The sequence below is a fragment of the Lissotriton helveticus genome, chromosome 5_1 (assembly GCF_964261635.1).
Source record: "Lissotriton helveticus chromosome 5_1, aLisHel1.1, whole genome shotgun sequence".
In the NCBI taxonomy this organism is placed as follows: Eukaryota; Metazoa; Chordata; class Amphibia; order Caudata; family Salamandridae; genus Lissotriton; species Lissotriton helveticus.
In genome coordinates this window covers 2,052,011,015-2,052,035,397 of record NC_136065.1, presented here as the reverse complement: position 1 = coordinate 2,052,035,397, position 24,383 = coordinate 2,052,011,015, and the positions used below count along the sequence as shown (strand labels likewise).

The 24,383-nt window shown below is 48.8% G+C and overlaps 1 protein-coding gene across 7 annotated transcripts in view; it reads right to left on the bottom strand.

The window, feature by feature from the left end:
- Nucleotides 1-24,383, bottom strand: part of EHMT2 (euchromatic histone lysine methyltransferase 2) — a 338,110-nt gene that overhangs the window by 180,923 nt on the left and 132,804 nt on the right. For 4 of the 7 annotated variants that reach the window (XM_078645918.1, XM_078645919.1, XM_078645922.1 and 1 more), the window contains 3 exons: nucleotides 12,453-12,614; nucleotides 8,621-8,729; nucleotides 7,538-7,648 (listed from right to left, as the gene is read on the bottom strand). In XM_078645918.1, the coding sequence (XP_078502044.1) occupies nucleotides 7,538-7,648; nucleotides 8,621-8,729; nucleotides 12,453-12,614 (382 nt within the window). The remainder of the gene's footprint in view (nucleotides 1-7,537; nucleotides 7,649-8,620; nucleotides 8,730-12,452; nucleotides 12,615-24,383) is intronic. The other 3 variants (XM_078645920.1, XM_078645921.1, XM_078645925.1) reach the window with 1 other exon arrangement.

Below are 24,383 nucleotides of genomic sequence, written 5' to 3'. Positions count from 1 at the left end.
GTGCAGTCCAAATTTTAGTGAAGCTTCACTTTGTTGCATCCAATGAGCAGCAGGGCAGTCCTTCTGTCTTCTTTACAGCCCAGTAGTGATCTGAAGACTGTGTGTGTATGAGGTGCCACTTTTATGCCTTCTTCTCTGGATAGAAGGACTCACTAGCCAATGGGACCATAGTTCTCACAAGGCAACTCTTCCCACTTTACATCAGTTTATGGGGGTTTGGCAACCAACTGTAGGATGCTGGCTCTGTATATACTATACCAAAATGAGGTATAGTGTGCACAGAGTCCAGTGGAACCACAAAGGTAGACAAAGGTAGAAGTAGATAGCTCCTTACTCTCTATTTGTGGTATTGTGGGCAAGCAGTAAGGCTTTATCAGAGGGTAGTGTTAGGCATTTGTTGTACACACTCAGGCAGCAAATTAGGTCACGCACTCAAAGCCGGAACTCAGACCGAGCAAGCTTGGTACAGGTAAGTATAAATGGTACTCTTCAAGGCAGGTTGAACAATCCAAGCAAGCTCAATGAAAATTACTTTGTTACATGTTCGTAAATGCTTTCAATATAGTGGAAACTACTGTTAGATTACTTTTCAGATTACTTTAAAGATGACTTTTTCTACTCAGTGTGATATGCCTAGATTTCACCCTGGGGCATTTTCTAGAGGAAAGGTAAGTAAAGCAGTTTTTAGTTATTTGCATTTTTCAAGTTCTCATACATAACCAACTCCACACAACAATTTTCAGGAAAAAGCAGTCAATGGAATCCTATGGAAGGAAACAGAGTTATCGGTTTACAGGTAAGTACAAGTTTGTGGAAGTTGGTATTCGGAGGTTAGAACCAGGGTTCCCCCAGGGTCAAGGAAGCACCCTCAAAGCACCCTCAGTGGCACTAGGGCGGCCGGGTGCAGAGTGCTGAGGCCCAATGTTATACAATGGGGAAAGGGGGCCTCCGGTTGGTGGCTGTTCACAAGCCGGCCACCAGGTTGTGGGAGAAAAACTCCTGGTGTTAGGCTCAGGGTAAAGGCGGATCCGAGTTAGCACCCAAAGGACACCTGCAGTGGCAGCTGGGTGCAGGGTGCTGGTTTGACATTGGGTTCCCTGTGGATTTCAATGGACATTCTCTGGTTGCAACAAAGACTGCAGGCCCGGGGCCGAAGATCTTTTGGAGGTGACCACCGGTTGGAGAGGTAAGATGGGATGCCTGGGGATGCTGGGACAAAGTCGGTTGGGCCACCCAAGGCCGTGGAACGTCAGGTGCAGGAGTGTTTTTAGGCTTTTGGTTTTCTTACCAGCTCTGTTCGCGTTCTGGGGGATCCTCCAGAAAGAGGCTGCAGGCTTCGCTTGGGTATTCGAGGCAGGTCAGAGATCACCAGATCTCACGTCATGATCGCCAGGGAGACCTCCTCGTGGTGTTTGGCCACTAGAAATCGGGCCGTAGGCGACTGTTGCAGAGTGGTGCAGGCTCGTGGATTTGGCCGAAAACCGAGTCAGTGGGTAAGCAAATCCAGTGCTCACAGGAGACAAATTCTTTCTTGTGGAAGGGAGGGCAGGTCCTTTGGGTTCTTGAGGTTGCTGGCTGCAGGACACCCCGGGATTTCGCTGAAGCAGGTCCAAGGTGGGGAGAGGCCAGTAGGGCTGGGGCCAAGTCAGTGAGCATGCTCCTCTTCTCAGTTTCAGCACGGCTCTTCTGTCGTCATTCTTCTCTTCTTCTAGGTCGGTTCTTGTCTGAGGAGGTAAGGTTCAGGGTTGCCCATAAATACTATATTTGGGGCGTTACAGCTAGGTAAAGGTTGGGAACAATGGGTCCCTTCCTTGTGGTGGGTACATCCCCTATTATGCCCCCCAGTGGGAGGGGGGCATATGCCTCACTTTGGTTGGCTGGCTCCCCCATCTGCAAGATGGCGGGGACTGAGAGTTGTGCTTCACCTCGCCTCCCCCACTTGAGGGGTGGAGTTGGCAAAGGTGGGCACACCTCCCTTCTTCACTTGGTTTTCCCGCCGATTCTCCCACCACCCAAAGTGGGGGTCAGAATCGGTGGGGGCTTTCCCTTCGTGGACCCTGCCCATCCTGGTGGAGGAGGCTTGGCACCTCATCCAAGGATGTGCATTGTTTCAGACCCTGAGAGCAGCAGGCTCTCTACCCAGGGGTCCAGAAACATGTCTGGTGGTGGGAGCTGGCGATCAGCCACTTAGCCTGGATCCTAGTGCTAGGTCATTTTTCAGGGGGGCATCTCTAAGATGCCCCCTGAGTGCCTTTTTCATTAAATTCCACACTGGCATCAGTGTGGGTTTAATGTGCTGAGAAGTTTGATACCAAACTTCCCAGTTTTCAGTTAAGTCATTATGATGCTGTGGAGTTCGTAATGACAAACTCCCAGCACCATATACTCTAAATGGTATTGCTGCACTTACAATGTCTAAGAATTGGCTTAGACACTGTAGGGGTACAGGGCTCATGCACCTGTACCCTCACCACTGGTATGGGGCAGCGAGCTAGAGGGGTGGCTGTCCTATGCCAGGGCAGTGGGTTGTAGGCATGACACACATAGATGTGTGCAATGTTGACTCTTCACTTTGTTCTGCACCACAACACGCAGCCTGCATAGGGTGTGGGTGTGTGTGTAAAGGTTCAAGTCCTCTAAGGGTGGCACAATAAGTGCTGCAGCCCTTGGATGCCTTGCCTGGCCACAGTGCCCTTGGTACCTGTGGTACCATTTACAAGGGACTGATCTGTGGCCAAAGAGTGCCAATTGAGTTTTGTTTTTTTAATGCAGTTTAGGGAAAGAACACAGGCTCTGGGTACCTGTTTGGCAGGAACCTAGGGCACACTTAGCTCTCAAAAAGCTGCCTCGCTCCTCCCCGGGGCCTTTGTTAAAAGTACTTCACTGGCTCCTTAAGCGCCAGAGAATTAAATTCAAGCTCTGTTGTCTCACCCATAAAGCGCTTTATGGTACGAGCCCTAGCTACCTGGCGGATAAGTTTAAAGTCTACTGCCCAAACTGTCTACTTAGATCTGAACGTAAAGGGTTGCTAGTGGTTCCCCGCGTCAGGAAAATACGAACAGGTGGCAAAACTGTCGCCTACCTTGCTCCGAAATACTGGAATACCTTGCCGGAGGATTTGCGCAAATGCTCCAGTTTTCAGCGCTTCAGGAAACTCCTGAAGACGGAATTATTCCGGGTGTGATCTTTGCATCTCCGGTACCCTCTCTTCGATTGCGTGGACATACCCCTACGGGGGTGACTCCAGCACTTTACAAATCCCTTACAAACATACATACACTCAGTCAAAGAACATCAGCAGTTTAGCAAAACGTTGGGGCAACCATGCAAAAAGAGGGCACTTTCCTACACCAACCAATCTTAGATAGGGCAAGCCGCCTTCCCCTGTGAAGAGCCCCGAGTACACCCCTGTGGTGTACCCAATAATATGAACCATTCCTCCTGGAAAACTAGCTCTGCAACAGGTTTTCCTCCTCTGAAGGAAATACCAGTTTATTAGCCTACACAAAGGTGGGGGCAGGCAAAAGTGTGACTCACGTTTGCTTTACTGAAAAAATACCTGCTTTGAAGCTGGCCATTTGTGTCCACCGCCTGATGACCATCCTGCTAGAGGAAGGCACACCTCCACCCACCAAGGTTTCTCTTTGTTCCCTGTTTCGTGGAGTGAGTCACACTTCCTAGCAGGGGGGGGGGAGAGGGGAGTCTGTTTTCTTGTGTGACAATCTGCTGCAGACAGTCAAGAAAGGTTACCAGAGGTTTGGGCAACAAATTGGTGACTTCCTAAAGCACCTTGGATCAATATTTTTGGTGGTCCCAAATGGAAGTTAGCACATAGCGTGTCGGCTAGTATAACTCCATGCCAGTCAATGGGAATACCAGCCTTACTAGAGTGAGAACAACAATTTCGAGTTTTCATTGACAGGACACGTAAAGTGTAAATGCAATCCTTTTTAATATCAGGCCTTCTGGACTACTAAGGCCTGCCTTAGGAGTGACTTACAGATAGTAAATAAGACTGTCTGGGGCATGTCAAAGGGGTCCTCTTGCCAGATCAAATTTAGCAGTTTAAAAGTTGTCTGACTAGGCTGCTCTGGCAGACCTAGAGCCATATTTTCCCCCTCTGTCATAGCAGGGGGTGCACAAGTGCTGCAGTCCACTGGTGACACAATTTACAAGCCTTTGGTACACTTTTGTATCATATACTTGGAATTATAGGTAAGTTAAATATGCCAATGGGGAATTAGCCAATATTATAGACACTTTTGGGGGGATAGAGGGGGTCAGAGCACACACACTGGGGCCTGCAGGGCACGACCCAGGAACTACAATAAAAAAAAACAACAGCATTAGTTCTAAATTAGGCGGAGTAGGGCACATTACTACCGGCACTACCCATCATGAGGGTCTGGAGCAATGGAGGCATCCCTTAATAAAGATGTTGGTTTGTATTTCTTGCTTCCTTCTGTGAAGCTACACACGAGTGACACTGAGGCAGCCAAGCAGGCTCCGTCTATTAATTTGTGCTCAAGTACGTCATCAGTCACCGGGAACGTGTGCATGTCTACCTTGGGTCATGCCTCCTGAAAAGCACAATGAAGCATATGGGCAGGCAAGTAAGTTTTTCTTCTGGAAAGAGGTCAGCCGTATGAAGACTTTGCAGGCTTCCCAGATTTGGGCCAAGTCTTGAGAGAGGATTCTTGCCCTGGTAATATTTTCTCTCCTACATATTGTACAGATGACCAAGAACAAACTCAGTTCTGAAGAGGGGCCCAGCACTTATATAACTTAGGTGATCCAGCGAGGCTATCTGCAATATTTAAATATCTGTAAGCTCCTCTAATCCTGAACACATATCCTTTCTTGTCACTGGCTATACTTTGTGGGATTAGAAGTTACTGGCAGCAGACTGAGATCTGGATCTGCACTAGCCACATTGCGAGACAGCAATGGGGACGATACTCAAATTATTCTTCCCATTGACAAACTCAAAAGAGGTGGCTTTGTGTTTCAATAAATGCATGAGTGCCGTCTTGCAATGGATGGGGAACCATTGCTTAAAATTAAATGCAGGAAAGACTAAAGTCCTTATTTATGGGCGGGATATCACCTTCTGGAATCAATCCTGGTGGTCGGATGCTCTTGGTCCACTTCCCTTACCAGTGTCCGAATCCAAGAATCTTGGAATAATGTTTGACACAAAGCTGTCCTTCAAGGATCACACCAACTACTTTTCCTCCTCTTGTTTTTATACACTCAATGCACACTAGGTTGGTGTATCCTAAGCAGGCTCCAGATGCTACAAAATGCTGCAGTTATGGGTTTGAAAGATATTAAAAAGTCTGAGTCTGTGACCAAAGCTAGAGATGTGCTCTACTGGTTACCAGTTAAAAAAAGAGTAGCTTTTAAAGGTCTTTGTATTGCTCATACAGCAGTGTATTTCCAAGGCCTGAATCACTTAGGAACAAATTCTCATGTTATACCCCTAACAGGTCTCTACATTCAGCGAACAATGATGTTATCGGTTTCTCGTATTCACAAAGTCTCTTGGGGTGGGAGAAGTTGCTCATGCTACATCTTGCCTTTGGAATCAAATGCCAGTGTATTTGAGAAACTCTTCCAATTTTCTGGCTTTCAGAAAGCTTCTCAAAACCTGGCTTTTCAAGCTCCCGTTGTAGATTCTCTCTGATCCTATTTAGTTTGCAGGCAGTGGCAAGTTGCCCAAGGGCATACGTCGCACTTTACAAATTAAAATCAAATCAAATAAAACCTCACCCTGGAACCAGGTAGGAGGACAAGAAGAATGTGCTTTACAACTGCAAAGTCAGCGACAGACAAAACCAGCTTAAACACAAATGCAGTATGTACAGTACCTACCCACGGGGTCCAAATGAAGCACACCATTCACCAGTCCATATTGTAGGGGAATTAGTGAAAAGATGTGCCCCTGCAAAAAAACGAAGCTGCTACTACTGCACAGTCACAGAACTGCCAAAGTTAAAAAAGACAGCAACTATTCTCATTAAAACGGGGGTACAGGATGGATGCCCTCTGAAATCACAGCACAGTTGTGATGCTAAAAAACAATATGAAAAGACCAACACAACTGCCAGTAGTGGACGTCACTTTCAAATATTTATGTCGACCTTTATGAGTAAAACATACCGGTCCGTTTTTAAACTTTTGTCACTAGTTTATTGTTTCATTTTTTTTTTAAATAGTGGAATATTATTTCTTCATAAACAAATCATCAGCTTTTTTGTGCATGTACAAATATATAAAACATTACAAATCACTACATCAAAGTATGTGTTCTTGTTTCCCTCTTTTTCCCTAGAAATGTACAGATATAATTAAATCGGTAAGTGCCTGGGAACGCTGCATATATTGACTTTGCAGATTAGATTTACACACACTTATGATTGTGTCGGGTGTTAAGATGTCTGTTATGTGTTTTGTGTCTACAGTGTCTCGTCAACCCAACATCACCGATATTAAGACTGCGCTTCATATTAATAAGGTAGGGTAGTTGGGTACTGACATGTGGTGCCAAGGTTAGCAACTTAGTCTGCTTTTGGAAGCTATATTTAAACCAGCATTTGTTTGTTTTTTTAGAGACTGTTGGTCCTGAGGAGAACCCCGCAATTGGGGGTTCGAAACGCGTCGACCTGCTTTGGTGCCTTTTGTCAATTGGAAAAATGCGAGAATTGTGTCTAAATAGCAGGGTTCCGCTTTTAAAAGCTTTTTTTGACCAAATAAAATCGTGAGATGCAAAACCATCCACATGGACAGATAATTGATTGTTAACAATGGGACCAAAGTGTATGTTTTGTTGTATGAGGGAAGGATGAATGGATTGGCCAGTATGCGAGTTGGATGTGTTGGAAATTTGTAAATTGTATTGCAAATTGTATTGTATACTGATATTTTGATGTAGTGATTTGTAATGTTTTATATATTTGTACATGCACAAAAAAGCTGATGATTTGTTTATGAAGAAATAATATTCCACTGTTTTAAAAAAAATGAAACCATAAACTAGTATGTTTTACTCATAAAGGTCGACATAAATATTTGAAAGTGACATCCAGTACTGGCAGTTGTGTTGTTCTTTTGATATATTGGGCTTAGCCTTGCTGGGTCAGAGCCACGACCCTGTGTCGTTTTTACTTTGAAAAAACAATATGAGCACCTAGAGTCAACTTGTATGTCTGTCGATCTCACTACATTCAGAAAATTCTGCAGGGATAAGGTGGTACAGCTTTCCATAGCCATACAGAGAGGGCTTTGTCCCCAGGAAGGTTGCTTTTATTAGATCATATGGGGCTCCAGTGAAAGAGTTCAATTGATTTGCCATCCCCTCCATGCCCTGCCCCCTCTGTGCCACACACACATGCACATACACACCTTCCTCATCCTAACAGATACAGTGTGAAATGACATTGGGGGATATCTGGTCACTCCAGAAACATTTCATCCTCTGACTCCTCCGTATCTCTACACCGTAATATGTGCACAATAAATCAGAGTTCAATTCTACCTGCTTGATGTGGGGAGAGGTTCCCCTCATTCGGGAGCTCTAGGGATCCCAGCGGGACCTCTGTATATTCGCTAGGGATCTGGTGGTCCACTGCAATTCCGTTCACACCTGCTGTAGACAAAAGATGTGGAAGGTGTGCAAGAGTTAAGAGTGATAAGTTAAGGGAGCCAAGAGATAGACACAAACATCATTATCCAAATTGTCCAAAACTTACTTCACCAGGTGATCAAATGTGCATGCTGTTCAAAATTTAAGACAGGAAGCTTTAGGAAAGGAACCTAGGAGCGCCTGATACACTTGCGGGTGATAGTGCGCTTTACAAATACACATTTCATAACCTAACCTTCAATACCAAAGGGGTTGACACTTGCAGGAGATCTACTGAAGTACAGAATAAATAAAGGAAAGTCAGGCTACAGGGGATAGCCTCCTTTAAAGCGTACAGACCACAAACACCCCCTTATGAAGCATTATTAACTATATGGAGTGTACTGCTATCGCAATCAGTTAAATAATGAAACCGTCACTGACGACTACAGCTTTGCAACCTAATGCTTGTGTGCAACACAAATGGATGCAGCCAAAACAAACCATTCATAAATCACCGCAGCAGCCGCTGCTTTGAACCAGCCTCCCACCGCCCCTCCTCCTCCCCCAATACTCCACATCCCACCATGAACTGGTCAGCTATATTTGCCTGCTGCCACCTACAGGCACCACAATTTATCAGCATGATCAGCGGCATTGTCTAAGACTACCTATATTACAACATCTTCTTAAAGGAAGCACTATGAATAGCTTCAACAGCAATGTCTGCCAACATTCCTCACTTCCAATGTGCGATCCAGGGCATTAATTATGGTGCAGCTATAAACGCAATATGTAAATATTACGACCAGCAACCACAGATCTCTCCCTTCCAACCATAGAAGTCTGATATGAAAATCTGTCTGTGGTTAGGTATGCATAAATGTATTGACTACTGGTGCCTTTTTATCAGACTGTATAACCAGACATGTTTTCGCCACACCGCCTACTGGGACCATCTCCTGCACCCACCCATGATTGCCATTAGGCTCCTACCTTGACTTGGCTTTGGTCTGTCCTTTTTTTTCCGTTTGCGGGATGGCCGAAGCCAGGGGCTGTCACTCTTCCACTTCTTCTTGCTCTTCTTCTTTTGGCTGGCAGAGCTCTAAGACAACAAGGATGGTAAGAAGCATTCCAAGGCAAATACCAGCAAAATGAGGAAGAAAATCACATAAATCTACCTTGGAGCCCAACAAGCAGAGTGACAGTTATGCCGCAGCAAGAGTCATATATCATAGCTTTTTGGCTTTGTGGAAGAGAACACCTGCAGCATAAACCCTGGGCTTTCAGCAGAGACTTCTATTAACCCTGGATCACCAGCACTTACTAGTTGTATTCTGTAGATAACTTATGTTATTTACTTTTTTACGGGCCATACACCAAATTTCCATGGCGCTAATAACCAGGAAGAAATAAAGCAACATTATCTTGATTATTTACATTGTGTCTAAGTGCTTCAAGGAAAGCTGACTTAGTCATCATATGTCAAAGAAGTCACTGATGGTAGCTCTTGGTAAAAGTAGCTTGCTCCACTTCCAGAATCTACATTTCTAGATAAATATAAGACATGATTGAGAAGATGGTGGGCAGTTATAAGCAAGGTTTTATTCACAGAACTTGTAGAAAGATCTGACCCTAATGGAAGGAGGCAGTATTGTACCAAGTATTTTTGAGTGGAATAATAACCCTAAAGCTAAAGGGATTGACTAACTGAAAGGAATGGGACAGCTTGAAAAAAAATAGGCTACTTTACATGAACACATAAATATATATTATATCTCTGACTGTTAGAAATGGGATTTTTAGTAGGCTAGGGCATGTGCCAAAGCCAGGCAGAAACCACCACTCTAGTCAGGATAAGGGAGTGACAGTCCTAAAATAAGCCCTGCTCACCCCCTTGTTAGCTTGGCACTAGCAGTCAGGCTTATCTTAGAGGCAGTGTGTAAGGCATTTGCACATAACTAACAGTAATACAGTATAAGCACTAGAAAAGGATACCACACCACTTTAGAAAAATATCCAATATTTTTATACACTTAAGACAAGACCAAAAACGATAAAAATCCACAATACAGTACTTAAAAATCTTCAGTTATCAAAATATGCCTGACAAACAGTTCCTCGATGTCGATAGTTCTGTCCGGGGCTATCAAGGCTCCGAGAGCAAACAAATCCAAACAGTTCTGGCTGACTGCGGCGTTGCCGGCCAGCTACGGTGTCGGGTAGACCCGCAAACAGTGACCTCTCGTTGGGCTTCCGAAAGCACTGCGTCTGCAGGCGCCGATGCAGGAGTCATCGGGTCTCTCGAAGTCACACACGTTGCAGATCGACCTCCTCTCTGTTGGAGTCAGGAGCGCTGGCGTCAGCAGTCGTCGGGTGCTGCGGTGCGAAGTGCAGCGGTGCGGTGTGCGGTGCGGTGTGCGGTGCCCTCAGGTGGCGGTGCGAGCAGCGGCTCGGTGGCGGCATCAGATGGGGTCGTCGGTGAGACCAGGGTCACAGTGCGAAGTGAATACGGTGCTAGTCATGGTGCAGGAAGGTCACGGTGCAAGCAGTGGCGTAGTCATTGCAGAAGCGCTGTCGTCGGCTGATGAACTGGAGTCGAAGGCGCCGGCGTCAGTAGGCCAAGGCCAGGGTGCGGGATGAGGGTGGCGAGTCGTGTAACTTTACGAGCGGTGCCCTCGAAACACGGTGCAAGCAGCGGCGTAGATTTTGTCATAGAGCATCGTCGACGGGGATACCAACGCATTGTCGTGAAGTGAGGCAGTGCGGAGTGCGGTACCCACAGATTGCGGTTCTAGCAGCGGCTCCGTGGCGGCATCAGCAGGCGGCGGCGGTGAGACCAGGGTTGCGGTGCTGCGTTGCGGCGGTGCCCTCTGCGTGCCTTCAGGACACGGAGTTGGCAGCGGCGTCGTTGACGTCGTCGGATTGCTTCTTCTTCTGTTGCAGCACAAAACACACAGTCCCCAGTGCTGAGGGCAGAAGAGATTGAAGTCTTTGCTGGTCCTGAGACTTCTTGAAAAGGAGGCAAGCTCTACCTCAAGCTCTTGGAGAAACTCACAAAAGTAGATTGCAGAAAGTTCAGTCCAGTCCTTTCACTGCCCAAGACAGAAGTAGCCACTGCAGGCCAACACAGCAAAGCACAACGCAAAATGGTAGTTCCTCCTCACAGCTTCTCCAGCTCTTCTTCTTTATTTGTATATATTTATATCCCAAAAGCCTTTGATCTCTTAGGCAGAGAGTGTCTGTGCCCAGCCAGAACCAGTTCTGCCTTCTCTGGTGTGACTTCCTGGCAGGAGCTGACATGGTCAGAGGCAGACCAAGTCCTTTGAGGTGCGAGGAAATCTCCTCCCCTTTCCCAATTGCAGCCCAGGTCAATTCAGTATTTTCCTGACCCACCTAGACTATCTGGAGCCACTCCTGCTCCCCAGCCTTCTGTCATCCAAAACCCAGACAGGCAATCCACATTCCAGCAAAGGCACATGGGATGACTGAGAAAGAAAATACCTACTTTCTTAAAGTGGTATTTTCAAACACAGAATGTAAAAATCACCTTCACTTAAAGATGTATCTTTAGATTCTGAGTTCAGGCATGATAAACTTTATTTTCCTACCTAATTCCCTGGGTCAATTATGTGTTTGAGATGTTATAAACAAACTCCCCATTCTGTCCTTTGGGGAACAGACAGCCTTGCCATAGCAAAAAACAAAATTGTCCGTAATTCACTATCAGGACATGCCACACACACCAGGGCATGTCCTTCCTTTCACATACACTGCACCAGCCCCCAGGGGTACATTGGGCCTACCTTAGGGGTGGCTGACATGTAAGGAAAGGGAAGGTGAGGGACTACCAAGTGTGTGCACTGGCCAAGCCCATATGGCAGTTACAAATTGCGCGCAAACTCTGCAATGGCGGGTCTGAGTTACCTTTTCAGGGCTATACATGGGTGGCACAATCAGTGCTGCAGGCCCACAGCATTTGATTCCCAGGCCCTGCCACACTCAGTGCACTTTACTAGGGACTAACAAGCAAATCAAATATCCAATCATGGAAACACCAATCCATAACACAATTTATCACAGGAGCACTTGCACCTTACCACTGATCAGCAGTGAGAAAAGTGCGCAGAAACACGACGCCAGCAAAAACAGAGTCAAAACCAGGAGGTCAGAAAGCAAAACCTCAGGGGAAACATGGCAAAAGATGCCAAGTCTAACACGGACTATATAAACGGACACCAAAAGAGGCATTCATTTATGGAATACACATCCAGCTGAAGCCAAAGACAGCATTCTACATGTATTTCTACGTTTGGAATAGACACATATATCTAACAAAGTAATGCGACAACTATAAACCTAAGCAAGGTGGGAAGTGTCAGTGACATGACCGATGCAGATAGGGTAGTAGCCCTATCTGCATGGGAGCAGACAAGTCGGAATCTTTGTTGGGAGAGAGAATGGTTCACAACCTGTTTTAAGGCCAACACATCCCTGTTCACAACAAACAAGTATGCACTTGTAATGCACAAAATCGTCAAAAGATGGGCAAACACCCACTTCCCCCAAAAAAGTGGCGTGCTCACAGTAAAAGGTGTGTCAGCTCTCCAATAGGTGAGAGTATGCTTCAAATCCGGTTTTAAAGGACAGCTGGACCAAGTAGCCACAACATACATGTATGCACTAGTGCACAAAGATGGCTGGAAACCTATTTCCCACAATACTGTGCATTTCTGACTGTGACACTTGTGTCAGCCCACTGATGTGCCTAAATGCAGGCCAGTGGCACGGGACAGAGATAACTCCACAAACAACTCCAGCCACTTACCCTGTCAGACAGGTTTCCAGATCCTGCATCGGCTTCATCATCTTCCTCCTCCTCTTCTCCTGCCTCCCCCACCTCTTCCTCCTCCTCATCGTCCTCTTCTTCCTCTTCCTCCTCCTCCTCCTCCTCTCCACTCATCTGGTCAAGGGGCACCTCTTCATCAGACTAAATAGAATATAACAGGGAGATGAGTCAGTCAGGAATCTATTGTGCACACTTCTCATCCCCTTAAGTGTGCAATTTTCTTGTTCTGGATCTAATTCTATCACAGCTTGTGATATTGTCCAAAGAACCCAATACTTCATTCCCATTTTCAAGGTCAACTCTCCATTGCTTCCGGACCTCAACCACAAGCCTGACCCCTTAAAAATGCTATTTAAGAGATTTTTACATCGCGCTGCTGTCACATGCATGCTGTACAATATTTTAAAGTAAACATCAAATCCCGGAAAAGTTTATGCTTTGGTTTAGCAAGCTCAATTTGTTGATCAAATAGGTTCTCTGATGCTTGCAAAGCAAACACTACAAGCTGAACAACCTCTAGGCAAAGCTTTCAAAGAGTGGCACACATGTAGGGCAGTTCACATGGGAACGGACAGGTGTATGTGCATGGCAGTGACTATTGTATTATAGCCAAACATCAGTGCTTGGATCTCTAAGGCCCATCACTAGGGGACTAAGTAGTTTTGGTAAGCAAGCGGTTCAAAATAATTCAGGATTCCGAAACATAAAATCTGCAGCTCTACAACTATATACAAGCTCATCCTAGGTTTATGATATTTAACGCACAAGTTACTTACCTTCGGTAATGATATATCTGTAAGAAACATTAGTAGTGATAGATTCCTTACATTAGAATTACCCCCAGGCGTCAGACTGGATCCGGAATGTTTTTCGTCAGCAGTACCCCTGAACGTCGGTAGGTGTCTTTGTACAGCTCCAAGTGCATCGTTGGCGCCGGGATGACGTCTCTGGAGCTACTTAGATGCGCCCACGCGCGTTGACGTAAGTTCTGTACACGACTTTCCGCACCAGGAACGCAGAGCCATGCAAGAAACTGACCACTGGTGCCATGAAACTAGGGCCCTGAAAGGGATGACCTTAACCCTAGAAATCAGTTCGCAGAACAGGAAGAATGGGTGGGGCGGTAAGGAATCTATCACTACTAATGCTTCCTGATATATCGTTATCGAAGGTAAGTAACTTGTGCATGTGAAAGAAACATGTAGTGATAGATTGCTTACCTTAGAATATATACCCCAGCAATACCAAACCCGGTGGTGGGCCTGCGAACCAAGATCACACCAGAAAGTCCTGGAGAACAGAACGGCCAAAGAAGAGGTCTCTCCGGACTTGGCTGTCCAGGCAGTAGTGCTTGCTAAACGTGTGAAGCGAGGCCCACGTAGCTGCCTGACAGATGTCATGCAAGGGAACTCCCCGCCCCAGAGCAGTAGTGGCTGCCGTCGCCCTGGTAAAGTGGGTGAGCAACCGCACCGGAGGTTCCTTTTTAACCAAGGAGTAACAAGCCTTTATGCACAGAACGACCCACCAAGAGATGGTCCGCTTTGCACAGCCCGACCTTTCTTGGTGCTCAAGTAACCAACAAACAGCTGGTCATCCACCCGGAACTGTTGTGTGCGGTCCAGATAGAAATAGAGTGCATATTTTGGGTCCAGACAGTGAAGCCTCTCTTCCTCTTTTGAGGGATCCGGAGGCGGAAAGAAGGTGGGCAAAGTGATGGTCTGCCCAATGTGAAAGGCAGTAACAACCTTTGGCAGAAAAGAAGGACGAGTCCTTAGAACAACTTTGTCCGGATGGATAGACAGAAAAGGAGGCTTAGAAGAAAGAGCCTGGAGCTCACTCACTCTCCTGGCAGAGGTGGTGGCAACCAGGAAAGCAGTCTTTAGAGTAAGGAGACGAAGAGGGCAATTGTGAAGTGGCTCAAACGGAGCACACATCAGAAAAGTAAGAACTAGATTCAAGTCCCACTGAGGCATCACGAAAGGAACAGGAGGAAACGTGTGCGTGATGCCTTTCAAGATTCTATTTACAACAGTGGACTTGGAAAGGGAAGGCTGATCTTGAAGCCTTCAAAAGGCGGAAATGGCCGAGAGATAGCCCTTGATAGTGCCAAGAGCAGAGCCCTGCTGGGCCAAAGAGAGAAGAAAAAGGACCTCTGAAGGAGGGGCAGAAAGGGGATCCACAGACTTTGCTGTGCACCATGCCACAAACGTATTCCACCTGCAGGCATATACCGTCTTAGTGGAGGGACACCTGGCTGCCAAGATAACATTACAAACTTTGGGGGGGCAGGTCGAAAGACGTCAACTGCCGCCGCTCAATCTTCAGGCAAGGAGGTGGAGACTGGACAGGTTTGGGTGGAGGACCATCCCCTGCTGCTGCAACAGAAGATCCTCCCGAAGAGGCAGACTGATCGGGGCAATCAATGCTCAAACGGAGTAGCTCGGGATACCATACTCTTCGAGCCCAGTCCAGTTCCACAAGGATGATTTTGGCCAGGTCGCGTCTGATCTTCAGCACTCTGGGCAGAAGTGGTATAGGCAGAAAGGGGTACAACAGACCGCCAACTCCACTCGCGACGAAAAGCGCCGCCGAACGAGTGCCGCCTTGGAAATTCCAATGCGCAGAACTGATGGCATTGCGCGTTCTCTTTGGTGGTGAAAAGATCTAACCAAGACTCTCCCCATTGCTGAAAGAGACCATGCGCCACGTCCAAGTTCAGGCGCTATTCGTGGTCCATCATGCACCAGCAGCTGAGTTAGTCTTCCCTGGCGCTAAGAGAACATGCCAGGTGTTGAACCACCAGGGACATGCCCTGATATTCCAGCCAAGCCCAGAGTCGCAGAGCCTCTTGGCATAGGGTCCACATCTTCACCCGCCCTGTTTGTTTCAGTACCACATGGTGGTGGTGTTGTCTGTGAACACCTGCACTACTCTCCCCATGACAGAAAGAAGGAATGCCTTCAGTGCAAGTCGGATCCCCCGAAGCTCCAGAAGGTTGATGTGGAGCCTGGACTCCGCCGGAGATCAGAGGCCTCTGATCTACACCTCTCCCATGTGGCTGCCCCATCACAGAAGGGACGCGTCCGTCACAACTGTATGTTTCGGTTGGGGAAGGGAGAGGGATCTGCCATTGACCCAATCGCGATTAGTGAGTCACCACTGCTGTGCAGTGCCCTCTGAGATCTGGACGTGATCTGAGAGGTTGCCCTGATGCTGTGCCCATTGGAACTTCACGTCCCACTGCAGAGCCCGCATATGCCATCTGGCATGATCCACAAGCAGGATGCAGGAGGCCATAAGACCCAGTAGCCGAAGGGTCATCTTGACCGAAACCCGCGACAAAGGCTGAAAGATCGGAATCATAGCCTGAATGTCCTGGACTCGCTGTTCGAGAGGATAAACCCGAAACTGCGCCGAGTCCAGAACTGCTCCGATTAAATGGAGCCTCTGCGAGGGAATCAGGTGCGACTTCGGCACATTGATGGAAAACCCCAGCAAATGGAGGAGGTCGGCCGTAGTCTGGAGGTGGGAGACAACTGCCTGGGGCAAGCCCGCCTTCAACAACCAGTCGTCGAGATAAGGGAAGACTGAAACCCCTTGTTGGAAAACGAGGCAGCATCTGTGAGGCCTGCACAAGTAACATGACTACATTTGTCCTTCACTAAGAGCCAAACACCCAATTGTAGCGCCTGACTCTCAGAGGGTAGCGTTGCAGAGCAGTCTGAGGCTTACTCAAGGGAGGTGGTGTGGGCTAGTAATCTCCATTTGCAGGTGCGCAAAAATAACACTCAATTGATTGTCCAGTCTGTACTTTGCTTTATAAAAGTAAGAGTAAGAGTAAAAAAGTAAGAGCTGAATCCAAAAACTATAGGCCTATCTCGCTGTTGCCTGTCCCTGGCAAAATCCTGGAAAAACACCTTAACCGCCATCTCAGTTGCTACTTGGAGGAATATCAACTGCTCAATGGTTCACAGCATGGGTTCAGGAGGGAGCACAGCACCGAATCAGCACTAACCGTTGTCTTTAACAACATTCGGCAACAGGTTGATGCTGGTCAGACCACCTTGCTGATCCTCCTTGATATGACCGCAGCCTTCGATACGATCTCCCCGAGTAGGCTGGTTGGTAGGCTCCAGGACATTGGGATAGAGGGATCTACACTTAGCTTGTTGTCATCCTTCCTCGTGGAGCGGTCACAGATAGTTAAGATGGGCCAATTCTTGTCTGCCCCCCAAAAATTGTACCCCAGGGATCCTCATTGAGTCCCACTCTCTTCAATATCTATGTAGCCCCGCTCGCTGCTGTGGTTAGGTCTTTTGGTTTAGAAGTCCTGTCCTACGCTGATGATACTCAGATTATGATTTCCATCACAGAGAGTGTCTCAGCCTCAGCAGCAAATATTAATAATTGCATGCAAGCGGTGGCTGCATGGATGGTGGAAAATTATCTAAGACTCAATGGGGATAAAACTGAGGTTATCATTTTTGGAGACAAGCTTGATATTTGGTCAAAGGCCTGGTGACCTGTTTCTCTAGGAGCCTGCCCTGTTCCCTGCCTAAATGCCAAGAATCTAGGCATTATTGTAGACTCCTCTCTGTCATTAAAGTCACAAATAAATAGAACCGTTGCAACCTGCTTTGGGATGCTAAGGAATCTGAGGAAGATTTTTCCTTTCCTCTCCCTCTCAGCTCGGAAACAGGCAGTGGTTGCCCTTGTGGTATCTAGGTTGGATTATTGCAATGCCCTTTATTTAGGAATAAATGGGGGACTTTTGCACCGACTCCAACTAGTGCAGAATGCAGCTGCTAGGCTGGTGATGGGTCTCCCTAAATTTCATGCCATCTCATCCACCATTAAGAGCCTTCGCTGGCTCCGGCTGGGGAGGACAATTGCTTTTAAAGCACTGTGTATGGTACACAAGGCCTTGCACAACAAGGGTGCGGAAGGCATTAATAAATTGTTTCACCGTTACATTCCGAGCAGGAATCTAAAATCTGCTGCTAGGAATTGGGTAACAGCTGCTAGGTTCAGGAAAGCCAGATGGGGAGGGAGGGCGTTTTCGCTGTTGGGCGCGAATTTGTGGAATCTGCTTCCTCTCTCAATCTCGAATTTGGAATTGCATCCTGCCTTTAGGAAATCTTTGAAGACCTGTTTTTTCTCTTGCTCCAGTCTTCATATCCCTTAAACCCTGAGTTTTAGTAATTTGTGAACTTTGATATATTGACCCTGTCTGCAGCGCCTTGATGCCTTCGGGCTAAGTTTGCGCTTTAAAAGTTTTATATTCATTCATTCATTCAAATACACACACTACTCAATAATATGCACCAATTTACAAATATACATAAGCTGTTTAAATTACTTTGTGACATTGCATAACACCTCCCCCCCTCCCTCAGGGTGGAGGGGTCTAGTAGCACCAATCCCATGTATGCATATCATCTTGCCCCCAATGCATTTAGTTGATCATAACCTGGGGCCTGGTGCGTGCGAACTGGCACCTTCCCGGTGGCGATCCACCCCATAACCTCAACCAGCATTAAAAATGGGTAGACTTGCCTTGGTGACACATAACTTTGACTGAGCATCTCCTACTGACCATAAAGTATGCACCTCTACATCTTAAGCGCTAACAGTCTGGTTTGTTACTCACCTAACAGCAGCAGCAAGAATACATGTTTAAGCAACACTTTAGAATGACAGTTCTCATCACATTTGGGTATCATTAAAAATGCATTGCAATTAGAGCCCCTAAAGGCATCACAGGATTATGCATATACAGCCAGAAACCCTAGCAGGAAGGTCTGACAACATAACCCCACTTTGCTTATGACATCACCTAACACCAGCACTTCACATTACACATGCAACCTTCAGTCCCTCTAAAACAGTGGTTCCCAAACTTTTGACTCCTGAGGACCCCCATTGACTCACCACTGGAAGCCGGGGACCCCCAGCAATTTGTATGATTTCAATTTCAAACATAAAAAAGTAATTAAAAAAACAACACAAGCGCACACAAAAGAAATACTCGAATTACTAAGGATTTTAGTATTTTATATTGAAAGAGTTTGCTAAAAACAGAACATTTTAATGGGAAGGTTTGTGCTGCATCTCCGTGAATAACTTGTAAATGGTTATTTTTATTTCACAGTACAAGGCTCTTGTTCCTGCCAGGAAACCCAAAGCAGCCCTGGGAAATGTTTTCAGACCAGTCCCAATACATTGCACAACAAGTGCAGTGAGTGAGTCTGACCACTACGAAGGGGGCTTAGGGAGGTTCTCTCCCCAAGAAAATGTAGGATACAATGGTGCATTTTACAACAAATTTATAATTATATATTGAATTGCATTAGCTCATAAAGAATAGTAAATGATGACCTTACTATGCAACAGGATACAACAATCTTTGCTGGGGTTCTTCAATGATTCCCTTATTATCACCCTTCAACAGTGCCTCTTATTGCACATCTGTCACATGTATTTCATTTGTTTTATAGCATCTCTCATACCATTGTAGGATGTTAGAGCACTTTACATCACACACATATAGAGACAATGAATTGTACTTGTAAATCAGTGTAAATCAGTGTAGAGACAATAAGGCAAAGGGGACTACACGGTGTAGGATTCACAAGTCTTTCATTCTGGTAGGCATTTTCAAAGAGTGCTTGGTCTGAAAAAGCACAAACTCAGGATTTAGAACATAACACAGTGGTTAGCATTGACTAACAATAAAAATGTATTTCCACCCAAATAAACCCCTTTGCAGCATCAGGATAATGAAAGACTGGGAAAAAAATAAGTTAGTAACTTGTACCATGCAGTGTGTAAGCAGTTTATAGGTCACTGTGCTAGATTACAATTGTCTCTTAAGAACTGCAGAGTAACAAAAGAATCTCTGTGACAAAAGCAGTCACCCACTGAACTATGCACATAAAATACTGTTTTTTAAAATGCAGGACACACGTTCTTTGCAGCAGGCATATTAACCCTCTGTGCTACATTAGATAAGTCAAACCTACCACTGGACAAAATTCATCACTCTCCAGCAAGTACATTAATCACTGGTGTTATCTTGACACTTGTATTGTTGCTCGAAAACTGCTACTTCTACAAGGAATTTTGCAAAGCAGTTTGGTAAACACTGCTCTAAAAGAAATAACCCTTAGTAAATGCATTTCTGGTGCAATTACACCTCTTCACCTCCAGGGGATGCCCTTCTCCAGACATCCCCAACTCAGCCCTTCACTTCTGGATGCACTCCTCAATACACCCTCAGTTGTAGAACAAACGTTCCAGCCCAGAAGGTGTTAAATGCAGACTGAGCCCTTGAGGGGCTGTTTCTTTTAAGTCCCCTTGTCACTTAGGGTGGGACTTTCCTTCGTGCTGGGGGGGGAGACTGCGCTCCTCCAGCAGTTCCCCCAGCACCGTGGCCCACATGCGGTGGTGACCCTGTTCTCCTGGAGCCCCCACGAGTCAAGAAAATGCTGTTTGGACCTTGCAGGCCGGTCCTGGCCTGCAAAGCATTATGGGAAGGCTCGCATATGAAATGAGCGGCTCTCCCGCTGCGTTGGAGTGAGCCGCAATGTGTGCCTCGGTCGATGTTGCTGTCCGTTGGAGGGTCCGGTCCCATCCGGACCTCCAGGTGAGTGCTACGGCTCGAGGAGCCCACCCCGACAGCTCCTGTGCATTTTCTGGGGCCCGGTCCCACCCGGGTCCCTTGCTGCATCCTCTGCGTTTCCCCTCCAGGGCAGCCCGAGGAGCCCACCCATGGCTGCACCTGCCGGCTCCCCGCTCGGCCCGCACCTCCGGATGCAGCCGCGGGAGCCGGCGCCTTCAGGCTGGTCTGCCCGCTCATGGGCAGACGCATAGATCTCGCCGGACCTTCAGGCGAGTGCAGCCTCCTCCGATTCTTCGGGCCCGGGGATGGGGTCCCAGGCCCCCAGACACCTTTGGGAGGGGAGGGGAACGACGGCGCTCCCCTCCATTCCGCTACTGCGGGGCCCGGGGATGGGTTCCCGGGCCCCAGACATCTTCGGGGGGCGCAACGGCGCTCCCCTCCCTTCCGCCACTTCGGGGCATGGGAAAGGGGTCCTGGGGCCCTCCTCCTTGTAACTGGGAGCACGACGGCGCTCCCTCACGGCTTTGTCGGCGGGGGCCAGGGTGAGCTTCTGGCCACCCCCGTGGGGGATATCTTCATGGGAAGCGCGACAGCGCTCCCCTTTGGCCACCTTCACGGGGGAGCGCGATGGCGCCCCCCCAGGCTTGACTTTTCTTTGGGGGAAGCCCCCGGGACCTGACCCACCCTGGGGGCATCTCTGAGACCCACGGCGCAGCCCCACACTCTTCGTCGCCGGTCTTCTTAGGGGTCAAAGGTCGGCTACCTTCCGGGGGCCATATCTCAGCTCCATTTTCGCGTCTTCTTGCTCCTGGTGGCGTCCCCCAGCTGGGAGCACTCTCCTTCGCCCTCCGAGTCTCCAAGAGGGTGCATTTAGCAAGGAGCGGTCTTCACGGGTTTCCTGAGCCAGCATTTCGCCTGGCTCTCCGCCAGGGCCTCTCTTCTCCCTGCAAAGGCCCCTTGTGAGAAAGTGCCATCTTTCTGGCATCGTTATGCCCCTACTTTTGTCTGAACTGCTGATATGCTTTGACTGAGTGTGCCCTGGGCTCCTGCCAACCAGGTACCCAGGGCCTGTGTTCCTTCCCTAAAACTGTGTTGAAACTAAAACCCAATTGGCATCTCTGGCCACCTGTCAGCCCCTAGTAAATGGTACCCTAGGTACCCAGGGCATGGTGAACAGAGAAGACCCCCGAGGGCTGCAGCACTTATTGTGCCACCCTCAGGGGCCCTGTACCCTAACACCCACACACTGCCTTTGCAGGCGGAGTGTCTAAGTACAGAACCAAACAAAGAGTCGACATGGAACACATCCCTGTGTTCCATGCCCACAGAACCCACTGACCAGGCATACTTCAGTCACCCCTCTAGCTGGGTGCCCTATGCCAGAAGTGTGGGCACAGGTGCATGAGCCCTGTGCCCCTACAGTACCCAGGGCCATTCCTGGGCACTGTAAGTGCAGTGCTGCCATTAAGAGTATATGGTGCTGGGAGGTTGTCATTACGAACTCTACAGCACCATAATGGCTACACTGAAGACTGACAAGTTTGGTACCAAACTTCTCGGCACATTAAATCTCACACTGGCATCCGTACGCATTTAATGTAAAATGCACCAGAGGGCATCTTGGAGATGCCCCCTGAAAACCTAACCTACAATCCACGTCTCGGCTGAGTGGTTGCAGAGGCTGCCACACAGCAGACATGTCGCTGGACCCCTTGGTGGAGAGTCGTCCGCTCTCCTGGGCCTGCAACATTGCACATCCTGGGCCCGGCACCCGAGGGGCGTGGTAAGGCCTAAGGGGAGCACGGTGAACTGAAAGTGCTCATGGCCTACCGTGAATCGCAGGTAGCACCTTTGAGCAGGCAGGACGGGAATGCGGAAATAGGCGTCCTGCAAGTCCAACGCCACCATCCAGTGTTGCGGGTCCAGGGCAGACAAGACCTGAGCAAGTGTGAGCATCTTGAACTTCTCCTTCCGAAGGACGCGATTGACGTTCCGAAGGTCTAATATAGGACGCAGGCCCTTGCCCTTCTTTGGAACCAAAAAGTAGTGGTAATAACAACCACAACCTACTTCTGGCGTCGGAACGCGTTCGATGGGCCCCTAGGCCAAGAAGGCCGTAACTTCCTGCTGGAGAAGTGCCAAGTGATCCCCAGACTGCGGTGGTACTGAGGTGGCATGGCTGGAGGGGTTGTCTCGAAGAGGAGGGAGAAGCCTCTTCGGACAATTTGCAGCACACACTTGTGCGAAGTGATGTTGCGCCAATGGTGGAGATGATGGCGTATTAGTTCACCCCCTGGCGTCTGATGGGCCTGAAAGGTCGGACTAGGAAGGCTTTGAAGGGGATGCTGCAGGGTGGAGGTTGACTGACCCGCCCGCTGGCCCCTGGACTGCCTCGACGGTTCCCACGTCCACGACCACGCTGAAGTTGTTGCTGCTGTCGCCTGTGGCTCTGCGAACGCTGTTGGGCACCCTTCCGTGGCCACGAAAGGAGCGAAAAGCAGAAGACGGAGGAGGCCGAACGGCCAACAGGCCCAAGAACGTGGCTGTGGCCCAGGTGTCCTTGAAGCGCTCCTATGCACTATCTGCCTTATGGCCAAAAAGGCGAATGCCATCAAACGTCATGTTCATCAGAGTGTTCTGGACATCCCCTGAGAAGCCAGTTGTCCTCAACCAGGCGTGGCACCGAAGCACCACCATCATGGAAATCGACCTGCCCATTGAGTCTGCGGTGTCCAGCCCACGACAAATGGTGAACTTCGCTGCGTCTCTCCTGGCCGCAACCGCCTGGGAAAGAACTGCCTGGGCCTCTTACGGGCAGTTGGGCAGCACCTGCGCAACTGTGTCCCACAGAGAGTGGGTATGACAGCCCAAGAGGCATGGGGTGTTCACTGACCGCAGCCCTAAGCTGGCAGATGAAAACAGCTTCTTGCCAAGCTGATCCAGCTTCTTGGATTCCCTATCCGGAGGTGCGGTAGGGGACGCTCGCTGGGATGTAGAGGCGTGGACAACCAAGCTCTCAGGGGTGGGGTGTTGGGTAAGGAAGAGGGGGGGGTCGCCCGGAGCCTGGACCAGGTGCCCAAAAGAACTTCAGACAGTGCTTCATTAAAAGGCAGCAAGGGCTCCGAAGAGGTAGCCGCCGGTTGGAGCACTTCTGTCGGGAGGTTAGTCCTGATGGCCACCGTAGGGAGTTCGAGGTGGAGAGCCTCAGCTGCCCTACGCAACACCACTGCGTAACTGGTTCCCTCCTCGGTAGCCACGGTAGGAGGAGACAGCATGCCAAGGTCAGGCGAGGTGTCAAGACCACTGGCATCGTCCAAATCCTCTGCCCAGTCCGGATCATGAGCACAGTCCTGAGCTAGAGGGTCCTCAGATCCCTTCCAGTCCTCCCCTTCATCCGAAGTCTGTGGAACAGGCTCAAAATAAGGAGGATGGACATAGGGTGCAAAAGGGCCCATCGGCGTCGGGCGATGCCGATCCGGCACCGTGTCCGGGTTGGGGCTGAACCTGGGGAAGACGGCGTCCCGAGGAGCGGGCGATGTCGGAAATGGAGGTGTCACTAGGTAAACCAACGTCAATCGGGATCCGATCCTGGATCCCTGGGCGTCCTGCGGTTTCAGGCCGGAGCCGCCGGAGACACCGGGGCTGGAGCCGGCAGAGATGGCAAAGCAGGACCCCCAGTCGGGGCCGCAGGCGCACCAGCGGGGCGAGACGCCCCATAGAGTCGGTCCATGGCAGCAAGAAACTCTTGCACCTGAGCAGGCATCGCCCCCGCACCCGGGAAGGGGGGGTAAACTGGGGGCGACATCGCAAACTCTGCCAGAGCCGCGGGGGGTGGCACCGCCCGCACCCTCAGCTGCATCGGGCAAGGGGAAGTCGAGGAACGACAATGCTTCTTAGACTTCTTTTTTGGAATGCTTCGACTTACCTGACCCCGAGTGCGAAGACTTCGATCCAGAAGAATGATGATGATGATGACGACTCCACGACCAGTTCCTCGACCTCCCACGGGACCGGGACCTCGAGTGACGCAGAGCCGACTACCGGACTTTCGGGACCGCTCCCGCAAAGTCTTCGGGCCATGGCCCGGCAGTCGGGCTGTGGTCGCGCCCCAGGCAGTAAAGACACACGTGGTGGGGATCCGTCACCAACATCATGCGATGACAGTCCCCACAGTTCTTGAAACGGGCATTCCTACGACACCAGAAGTCGATCGACTCGAAAAGAAGAGGTAAAAGGTCTCTCAAAAAGCTCAGTCAAAAAATGACTGGTGGTACTTGCTCTTCCCGGAT